General features: G+C 37.0%; 1 protein-coding gene across 2 annotated transcripts; it reads right to left on the reverse strand.

Annotated features, from left to right (window-relative positions):
• Positions 1–513: 513 nt before the first annotated feature.
• On the reverse strand, positions 514–3778 carry LOC115306338 (olfactory receptor 4C46-like). 2 transcript variants are annotated; one of them, XM_029956681.1, is made up of 2 exons: positions 2881–3778; positions 514–542 (listed from the first exon to the last, which is right to left on the reverse strand). In XM_029956681.1, the coding sequence occupies exons 1-2, from the start codon at positions 3776–3778 to the stop codon at positions 514–516; spliced, it is 927 nt and encodes a 308-aa protein (XP_029812541.1). The 2 variants fall into 2 exon arrangements, with proteins under 2 accessions (XP_029812541.1, XP_029812540.1); XM_029956680.1 differs by lacking the exon at positions 514–542 and having other exon boundaries at positions 2849–3778.
• Positions 3779–11228: the final 7450 nt, after the last annotated feature.

Genomic DNA, 11228 nt, shown 5'->3' on the forward strand with positions numbered 1-11228 from the left:
TCAGTTAAGTGTCTGACTCTTGATTTCAGCTCAGGTCATGATCTTGCCTTTGGTGAGTTGGAGCCCCAGATTGGGCTCTATGCTGTCAGCAAAGATCCTGCTTGGGACTCACTGCCTACTTTCTCTCTGTCCCTCCACTGTTAGTTCTCTCTCTCTCTCTCTCTCAAAAATAAATTAAAACACAAACAAACAACTTGGATACTCAGTTCCACCTGGTGCCCAGAAATGACGATTCTCAGGGTAAAGGTGGTGGTTGCCGTTCACCTCAGCTCTGTTTTTACCCTCCATTTTAATCCCTTTCCTTCTAGTTCTTCTCCCCTTAGTAGCTCTCCAGTCTCTTCAGAGATGATTCTCTGTTTTTCATCTTTTCCACCTTTTCATGTAGGAATGCGTGTCTGCTTTCAGTCACTCTATCCCATCCAGAAATGTGACATTCATATTTGAATCTGAACTATAAAGGGTGTGCCTGTTAAATATGAGTCCATAGACTTGAAGAATGAAGGTGCCAGCATTCTAACAGACAACTATGATCCTACTGCTCCCTCCTCAGAAAATGTGGGTAATATCCCATTGTCCTTGGAATAAAATCTAACTTTATATAAGACAGTGTTGTCTGTAGAATTCAACATAAGTTGAGCAAAGCACACTATTTCGATCTCAGGATTTACAATGACAGACGAGGCTGAGGTTTATGCCAAGTCAAACATGGCATAGATTCTGACCCTGCCATATTTGAATTGTGAGGTTTTGAGCAATTTGCTTCAACTTCCTGAGTCTTCTTTTATTAATTCATCTGTACATTCTGGATAATAAACCTATTAGATTGGCTAAAATATATGACAATTCCACCAACGAAGCTGGTGAGGATCTGGAGCAATGGGAACTCTTACTCGTTGTTGGTGGGAAAGCAAAATGGTGCAACCATTTGGGAAGACAGTTTGTCAGTTTCTTCCCAAACCATCATATTCTTACTGTACAATGCAGGGACCTCACTCCTTGATATTTACCCACAGGAGTTGAAAACTTATGTCCACATAAAAAAACCTACACACAGATATCTATTAATAGAGCTTTATTCATGACTGTCAAAATGATTGAAGCAGCCAAGATGTCCTTCAGTATGTAAGGAGAGATAAGCTGTGTGACATCAGACAGTGGAGTATTATTCAGCACAAAAGACATGAGTTATCAGGCCATGAAATATGTGAAAGCACCTCTCACTGTCTTCCCCATGGTACAAGCATTCAACTTTAACACACTTATAAGATTCCTCTTGATCTTCTCTGCCACTAACTTGCCAGTTTCATATCTTACTAATTAGACATTTACAAGCTCAGTGTCCAGCTTATAACCAGACACACAGAAGGGGCTCTATAATTAATTATTGAATAAATAGATGAATCAATACCCACAACCATATCGAAATAATAAGGCTTTCTGCCTATTCTTTTTCACCTGATAGCCTTTGTTCTGGATTCTTTCCTAGAATACTTTCACCCCAACAGGTGCCTCTTCACACTGATGATTCTCTTTCATGCTTTGTGTCCATTTTAGATGTGTTTTCATCTAGGAAGTCTTCCTAAATCCCCAAGTCTTTGTCTGTGTCCCCCAAACATGATTGCATAATACCTGTGCTGCCACTATCTTACCATCTTTAACATTGTGTTGTCATTTTCTGCCCCCTATCAGTGTCTGTCAGTGGATCCTAAGCCCTGTGAAGGCAAAGTCTGGGTTCCTCTCTATTCACCACTGAATCCAGAGCAATGATCAATGTGTTTGATGTACCTTTGGGCTCAAGAAATTTCTGTTGACTAGTGAGTGAGGGATGGAAGGAATGAATGGAATATATTTAACCTGAAGTTGTTTTGTGTATAAATTGAGCCACATATTATTAAAAGCATCTTTTCATAATGAAATGTTACCAAGAAGTAAACTAATTAACAGAGAAAAGTAAAATAAACACCCTATGATCATAAGAAGATGAAATCTTGCTGAGAGCAGGGGGAATATCAAGTTAAGCTATTTGCTCCTTTACTGAGAAACAGAGTTTCAAATTGTTTCTCATTACACAGGGTAAGCAGGAGTTAAAAGAAATTGTGGATTCTCAAAGAGATCTAGCTAGGATTCTCAGACTCCTTATCAGATAAAAGTAGGAACGAGCCCCTTGTCTCCATTATTATTTATTGGTTATACATTTTATTGAATTTATTCATCTTCCTTTATGCCATTATTCATTATTCAATATCTATTGTGCATCAGATATTAAACCCTACTGTAGAAACTATTTTAGCAATAGTCAATAAAGTCAATAATGTCACCTAGGGAGTGTGACTTTATTTAGCAAATAGAAATTCCTGTGAAGTAATAAAATATTCATTTATTTAAGTTATCTTTTCTAATGGGTTAGAAGTCTACAATGGGTGACATGAACAATTCAAAATGGCTCTGAAATCTGCAAGAAAATTGAAACTTGGGGTAATCTTTGTTACTCCCTCAGAGGTTAAATGGCCTTTTGCTTTTAAAACTCTATGGTAAAAGTTTTTGACTTAAATTTATGGACACCATATTACTGTCAGCCCTGATGTATAAAAATGAGAGAAGTATAAATAAGAATATGCAGGAATTTACAGATAATTGATACACACACACACACACACACACACACACACACACATATAGTCAATGTTTATGGCTTCTTTCTCTTGCCCACTTTTCTGATTCACACAATGTAGAATGTATAATTCATAGCAGTTTTTTTTTAAATTTGGTAACTATTCCTTGCTGAGATGATTCAAAATGTCCTTTTGATCCTTGCTTCAGTTGAATCAATGTTCTGCTCCAGGATTGTTTATTTATCCCCTGAAATAGCTTTCCTACTACATAATTTCTTAATGGCATTCTTCATCTGGTCGTTTCTCAAGGTATAGATTAAGGGATTTAACATAGGAGTTATCATAGTGTAGAACACTGCCACTGCTTTATCAATAGGTAAAGTAGCTGCGGGTCTCATGTACTCAAATATGCAGGGCACAAAGAATAAGACGACCACCGTGATGTGGGAGACACAGGTGGAGAGGGCTTTGCGCCTTGCCTCCAAGCTGTGGTTCCTTAGGGAGCGCAGTATGACCACATAAGAGACCATCAAGAGAAGGAAGTTTAAGACACAGATGAATCCACTGTTGGCAACCACAAAGAGCCCTAGAATGTGGGTATCAGTGCAGGCCAGATTGAGCAAAGGGTTCAGATCACACATAAAGTGGTCTATGACGTTAGGGCCACAGAAGGGTAATGGGATGATGAAGAGGATCTGTATGGTTGCATGGAGAAAGCCTCCCACCCACACCACTCCCATTAGCAGGCCACACACCCGCCGACTCATGATGGTCATGTAGTGCAGGGGCTTGCAGATGGCCACATAGCGGTCATAGGCCATCACAGTTAGCAGGATGACATCAGCACCTCCAAAGAAATGTTCCCCAAAGATTTGGGTCATGCATCCATTGAATAAGATGGTTTTCTTTTCACGGAGTGAATCTGCAATCAATTTAGGGTTATTGACAGAAGAATAGCAGGCATCAATGAAGGAGAGGTAGGCCAAGAAAAAGTACATGGGGGTCTCCAATAAAGAGCTGGAAATGATAGTGACCAGAGTCAGAACATTTCCTACCACAGAGACGATGTAGACGACCAAAAACACAATAAATATGACTTTCTGCATCTTTGGATTCTCTGTGAGTCCCAGTAGAACAAACTCTGTCACATTGTTCCTATTCTCCATTTTTTCATATCATGGTTCATTACATTACCTGAAAAAGGTTTTTTTGTGATTAAATACAGCCTTGGCTTTATTAAGCTTCTTCATGTAATAAATAATAAATTCCTAGACTCTACTAACTCATAAATTCTCATGATGTTTGTTCAGAGAGAAAATAAGTCCTGAGTTCTTGGATATTACTTAAATTATCTTCTGGATGAATGTTCTGTTGCAAATAGACATGAGAAACTCTTATAAACAATTAGAAGACCGTATTTGTGCATCACCTGAGATGGCGAAGCATAACAGGAAGCATTGCATCATAAACGTAGTGGTAGCTGAATAAGAAAAGGGAGGTGGAACTTGATGTAAAGTCTCTGAGTGCAAAATTAAGGAATTTCCCCTTTATTCTTTGAGAATCCAATTGAAAATACAAGTGGAAAAATGAAGATGAATTTGAGAAAGGGGGTAATAAGGGATACAATTTTAGTAAAGATCTGACTGTGTCTTAGATGAAGTTGGGTGAGGTTCAGTAAGGAGATGGAAACCAGAGTTAGAAAGTCCAGTTAGGAGATTATTTATAATAGTTGACATAGGAGTAACAGGGCATGGGGGGTGGGTATGTGAAGAAAGCATACCAAAGCTACTATAAAATATAATTCATAATGCTTATTGTCTAAATACAATAACAATTTAATTGCTAATAGTTTGTACTTTAATAACTGATTTCTATATTTATGCCATAGTAATAAGTATTCTGTCCATATGATCCTACTTAATGTTGATAACATCCTGTGTGGTTGATATTATCTCACCCATTTTTGGGATAAGGAAACAGTATCAGAGACTTATGTTGATGGTAATAATAACAGTAATATTAACTAAAATTAAATATTTAGTGGCTCTATGTTTTGGAGACATTTCCTGATTTAATCTCCACTAGAAACCTGTAAGATAATTACTGCTATATTTTAATACTTATTTTATAAATTATTTAATAGAAACATGACAAGTTAAAGATCCTGCCAATATCAAGATGCTGATTAAGGACAGAACCAAGTTTAGTGGCAGCATACTTGTTAATTTTTTTCTTAAAATTCTTACCCATGCTCTCTATCCTCATAACTAACAACATTGAACTAGTAGTCTCCTCTTTATATGACTATCATAATTATAATTCCTTTATTACTACTTTGGAGGCAAGCGTATATAAGATGATTTCATTAGCACACACACACACACACACACACACACACACACACACACACTGACATGTTTGAACTCCCAAATGTCAAATAAAATGTGGCATTACATAATCTTTTTATCTTGATTTCTCTCTCAGATCTAGTTCTCCCTATTATAATTCACTTGCAAACAAAACATCTGCAAAACATTGAAAAGGATTTCCATTGTTGTTGAGTGTTTCGGTTTGAAAATCAAAAAGACCAGATTAGAATCCTCATTCTTCTCCTTACATATTCTCTGATCTGGAGTATATTTCTAGCAGATAACATCCTAGTTTCCTCACCTATAAGGCAAGATTAATAACATCCATCTCACAGGTTTTTTTGAGAATTGATTGAGGGCACATATTTGAACATATCACCACAAGGTTGTGCACACAGAGAACGTTCATCTATTTTTAACCTGTTTATGCATCTAGTATATAACAATGATTGACATTTTGAGTGATAATCATGCAAAGATTTAATTATGCAAGCAGTTCAGGAAAAATCAACTCTAATTTTACTTTTAAAGAAGGCATACAGACCCAATTATCCATAGCCTTTGTTACCAGAAAGGATTCTCCCCTCATGCTTGGACTAAATTGCTGAAGATATATCTTTTATATTCATACTTAGGTCTTTTCTATGTGAGAAGTGTATTTATATTTTGTTTTTACTCTCATAATTAATCTAGACTATTAAGCTAGACACCTTATTTCAAAAGTATGTGGCCTGTTGACAGAGAGCTGGGTCCTCTAATTGGCTTAAATTCTATGAAGTTCAAAGTTTTCATCTGTCAACTAAGGTTAATATTTACCAATTATCTTTTGAAGAAACGGGGTGAGGATGAAATACTCTATTGCTATGTTTGAAGGGACTGAAATAATGTTTAATACAGATGGGAAGTAAAAATCTTTAAGATGCATCAGTGATATTATAAACTTACCTTACAGACATAGAAGATTTTCATGATGTTTGGAGGATTTTGGAAATAATACCATCTTCAAATTAACCTTCTCTGGACAAGTAGCTTTCAATATGAAAGATATGACACACTTAGAAAGAGACTCCTCAAGTAATTCTCAAATTGTCAGTTTTTAATAAAGTGGTTTTTAAGTCAAAGGCTTCCCTTTTAGCCTAAAGCCTCAAAAAGTTTTTACAGAACACAGGGATTTGAATCTAGAATGGATTATTTTGTAGCACTATGGAGAAAAGAGCTACAAATACCATTGGTTCCATAGACCAGAAGCAAGAAGTATTGAGTAACACATTCAACTGGGTCATTCAAACCATAATGATTCTTGCTCCAGGAAATGTGATCAACAGAAATAATTTTCAACTTGCACTGCATGGGTATTTAAAGAGGTTCCCATAAAGGCTCAAGGACCTTGTCTTGTAGCTGCCTCTTTCTCTCCCAGGAATTAATTATCTCCTCAGATGGAGAGGCTTTGTGTTAAAGCCATGCTAAAGAGACATGTTTGACCTACTCCAATTTTTAATAGGGTATTACATTCCCTGTACTCTGAACCTAACATGAGAGAATTTCCTTTCTCTGCATAAAACTTGGTTTCTAAGAAACCTGCATGTCCTGTGAATGGAAAATTACCATAATTCCCGAGTGTTCATTTTATAAACATTGTGTTACTTGAATACGTGCAGTTACCTGTGATGTCATCAATGTTGACTCATGTCGCAGAGAGAACTTCTGTCTCCTTAGCAATAGTAAAACTTTCTTGGAACCTACTAAGGATTGCTTTAGAGTTAAATCCATGAAGGCGTAAGATCATGACAGCCGTTTTAAAGATCTTGACTTCAGGGGTGCCTGGGTGGCTCAGTCGGTTAAGCCTCTGACTTTGGCTCAGGTGAGATCTCACGTCCGTGGGTTCGAGCCCCGCATCGGGCTCTGTGCTGACAGCTAGCTCAGAGCCTGGAGCCTGCTTCCGGTTCTGTGTCTCCTTCTCTCTCTGACCCTCCCCCTCTCATGCTCTGTCTCTTTCTGTATCAAACATAAAAAAAAAGATCTTGACTTCAAAAGGTGTTTGTCACATGCATCAGGAAGGTAGGAGGTGAATACAAACTCTACAAGGCTCCCAATGAGTCATCTTTGGGCCTTATGGTCGAGTCAGTATGGAATACTAGGCAACATTGAAATTGTGGAGAGATACCAGAACACAAGGGGAGAGTCCTAGTTGTTTCACATCTTTGTCACTTGGTACTGTTCGTTTTTCCTTCAAATCATTCTAGGAGATGTGTGATATATTACTGTGGTTTTAATTTCTTTCCCTGATGGCTAATAAAGAGATTTTTTTCATATTATTGGCCATTTGTAAACCTTCTCTTGTGTAGTTTTGTTCCAGTCCTTTGCATAATTTAAAAATAAGCATTCTGGTTTCCTTACCACTAAGTTATGGTTGTACTTTATATATAGTACAGGTCTTTGTCATATAAATGTTATGTATATGTACAAAATGTTCCCCTAGTCCATGGATTGAGTGTTCATTTTAATTTTTATTATCTTTTAAAACTTTTTAATGTTTTTATTTATTTTTTAGAAAGAGAGAGAGAACGTGTGAGCAGGGGAGGGTCAGAAAGAGAAGGAGACTCAGAATCCGAAGACAGACTCCAGGTTCTGAGCTAGCCGTCAGCACAGAGCCTGACATGGGGCTTGAACCCACGAATCGTGAGGTCATGATCTGAGCCGAAGTCTGACGCTTAACCCACTGAGCCACTCAGGTACCCCGAGTGTTCATTTTATAAACATTGTATTACTTGAATACCTGCAGTTGACAAATACTAATTATTAATTTGTTATGATTAGTAATTATTGTTTTATATTTAATAAATATTGATGTACGCTTAAGGTCAAAAAGGTTTCTTCTGGAATTTCTATGGATTTAACTATGGATATTTAACCTTGAAATGTAGATCTCTGTCTGATTTTGAGTTAATTTTTGTGCATGGTATGAGGTGAGATTGTGGTTAAGATTAATGTTTTTTCTCATATGGATATATAATTGATCCAGTATAATTTGTGGAAAAGCCTATACTTTCCTCATTTCATTACTTGACATTTTTGGAAAAGTCACATAATTAGGCCTATTGCTGGGCATTCTATTGGCTCCAAGGTTTCAGTGTTTACCTCACTGTCGATACTACACAACATTGATCATGAGAGTCTTACAGCAATTCCTGAAAAGATGTAGGGTAAGTACTCAAACTATGGGGTGGTTTTTCTCTGAGAGTGATTTATCTTCCAGATTCCTTGATATCTGTATATTTCTATATATTTCAGAATAGAATTGTTCAATTCTATAAAAATTTTGCTGAAACTTTTATTGGGATTTATTAAAAACATACAGTGATGCAGTGAAAATGCAATCTTGTAACCCAATGACAAGTTATATCCTCCATTTTTGTGTGAAATTTCTCTCAGCAGTGTTTTCTAATTTTTATACACAGGTCTTGAATATACTTTCAAAATTATTCCTCAAAAAATTTAAATATATTCACATTACATAGTAGTTTTCTATTTTAATTTTTTATTTTATTGTTTATTGTCAAGATGGTTTCCAAATAACATCCAGTCCTCCTCCCCTCAAGTGCCCTTCTCCATGTCCATCATTGCCCTTCCCCTCTCCCACTCTCATATCAGCCCACAGTTTTTTCTCAGGATTCAAGAGTCTCTCATGGTTCGCCTCCCTCCCTCTCCCCAACCATTTTGTCCCCCTTCCCCTGCCACATGGTCCTCTGTTAAGGTTCTCCTCTTCCACTTATGAGTGAAATCATATGGTATCTGTCCTTCTCTGCCTGATTTATTTCACTTAGCATAACACCCTTGAATTCCATAAATGTTGCCATGAATGGCCAGATTTCATTTTTCCTCTTTGTCTGTAGTGTTCCCTTGTGTATATAAACCACATCTTCTTGATCCATTCATCAAATGATGGACATTTAGGTTCTTTCCATGATTTGGCTGTTGTTGAAAGTGCTGCTATGAACATTGGGGTACATGTGTCCCTATGTATCAGCACTTCTGTATCTTTTGGGTAAATTCCTAGCAGTGCTATTGCTGGGTCATAGGGGAGTTCTATTGTTAACTTTTTGAGAAACTTCCACACTATTTTCCAGAGCGACTGCACCAATTTATATTCCCACCAACAGTGTAGGAGGGTACCTGTTTCTCCACATCCTTGCCAGCATTTGTAGTCTCCTCATTTGTTCATTGTAGCCACTCTGATCAACGTGAGAACGTATCTCAGTGTGGTTTTGGTTTGTATCTCCCTGATGATGAGTGACTCTAAGCATCGTTTCATGTGTCTGTTGGCCATCTGCATGTCCTCTTTGGAGAAGTATCTATGTCTTCTGTCCATTTCATCAGCGGATTATTCGTTTTTCAAGTGTGGAGTTTGGTGAGTTTCTTATAGATTCTGGATACTGGCCCTTTTTTCTGATATGTCATTTGCAACTATATTTCCCCATTCCATCGATTGCCTATTTGTTTTATTGATTGTTTCCTTTGCTGGGAAGAAGCTTTTTATCTTGGTGAAGTCCCAATAGTTCTTTTTTGGTCTTGATTCCCTTGCCTTTGGGGATGTGTCGAGTAGAAAATTGCTGTGGTTGAGGTCAAGGAGGTTGCTTCTTGCTTTGTCCTCTAGGGTTTTGATGGTTTCCTGTCTCACATTCAGATCCTTCAGCCATTTTGAGTTTATTTTTGTGTATGGTGTGAGAAAGTGGTCTAGTTTTATTCTTCTGCATGTTGCTGTCCAGTTCTCCCAATACCATCTGTTAAAGAGGCTGTTTTTTTTCCCCATTGGATACTCTCTTCTGCTGTCATAGATTAATTGGCCATACATTTGTGGGTCCAGTTCTGGGTTCTCTATTCTATTCCCTTGGTCTATGTGTCTGTTTTTCTGCCACTACCATATTGTCTTGATGATGACAGCTTTGTACTAGAGGCTAAAGTCTGGGATTGTGATGCCTCCCGTTTTGGTTTTCTTCTTCAACATTGCTTTGGCTATTCGGGGTCTTTTGTGGTTCTATAAATATTTTAGGATAGTTTGTTCTAGCTTTGAGAATACTGGTACAATTTTGATTATGATTGCATTGAACGCGTAGATTGCTTTGGGTAATAATGACATTTTAACAATGTTTATTCTTCAGATCTGTGACGGGAATGCTTTTCCATTTCTTTGTGCCTTTTTAAATTTTTTTCATAAGTTTTCTATAGGTTTCATCATACAGATCTTTTACATCTTTGGTTAGGTTTATTCCTAGGTATTTTATGGTTTTTTGTGCGATTTTAAATGGGATTAGTTTCATGATTTCTCTTTCTGTTGCATCCTTATTGGTGTATGAAAAGGCAACTGATTTCTGTACATTGATTTTGTACTCTGCTACTTTGCTGAATTGATGGAACAGTTCTAGTAGGTTTCTGGTGGAGTCGGTTGTGTCTTTCATGTAGAGTATCATGTTCTGTGAAAAGTGAAAGTTTGACTCCATCTTTGCCAATTCTGATGCCTTTTATTTTCTTTTGTTTGTCTGGATGCTGATGCTAGGATTTCCAGCACTATATTAAACAACAGTGGTGAAAGTGGACATCCTTGTCATATTCCTGATTTCAGGGTAAAGCTCTCAATTTTTCTTCATTGAGAATGATATTAGCTGTGGACTTTTCATAAATGGCTTTTATGATATTGTAAGTATGTTCCTTCTATCTCGCCTTTCCTGGGGGTTTTTATTAAAAAGAATGCTGTTTTGTCAAATGCTTTTTCTGCATCTATTGACAGGATTATATGGTTTTTATTTTTTCTTTTGTTAATGTGATGTATCACATTGATGGATTCGTGAATATTAAACCAGCCCTACAACCCAGGATGAATCTTACTTGATCATAGTAAATAATTCTTTTTATATACTGTTGAATTTGATTTGCTAGTATTATGTTGAGTATTTTTGCATCTGAATTCATCAAAGATATTGGCCTGTAGTTCTCTTTGTTTGCTGCGTCTTTGTCTGGTTTGGGAATCAAAGTGATGTTGGTTTTATAGCATAAGTCCAGATGTTTTCCTTCCATTTCTATTTTTTTGAATAGCTTGAGAAGAATGAGAATTAACTCTGCTTTAAATGTCTGGTAGAATTCCCCTGGGAAGCCATCTCGCCCTGGGCTCTTATTTGTTGGGACATTTTTGATAACTGATTCAGTTTCTTCACTGGTTAAGAGTCTTTCAGATTTTCTATCTCTTCCCGTT

Source organism: Suricata suricatta, chromosome 11 (genome assembly GCF_006229205.1).
Source record: "Suricata suricatta isolate VVHF042 chromosome 11, meerkat_22Aug2017_6uvM2_HiC, whole genome shotgun sequence".
Classification (NCBI taxonomy): Eukaryota; Metazoa; Chordata; class Mammalia; order Carnivora; family Herpestidae; genus Suricata; species Suricata suricatta.

Excerpts from the sequence above, each read along its gene's own strand:
- LOC115306338 (XM_029956680.1), bottom strand. The coding sequence starts at position 3,778 with ATGGAGAATAGGAACAATGTGACAGAGTTTGTTCTACTGGGACTCACA.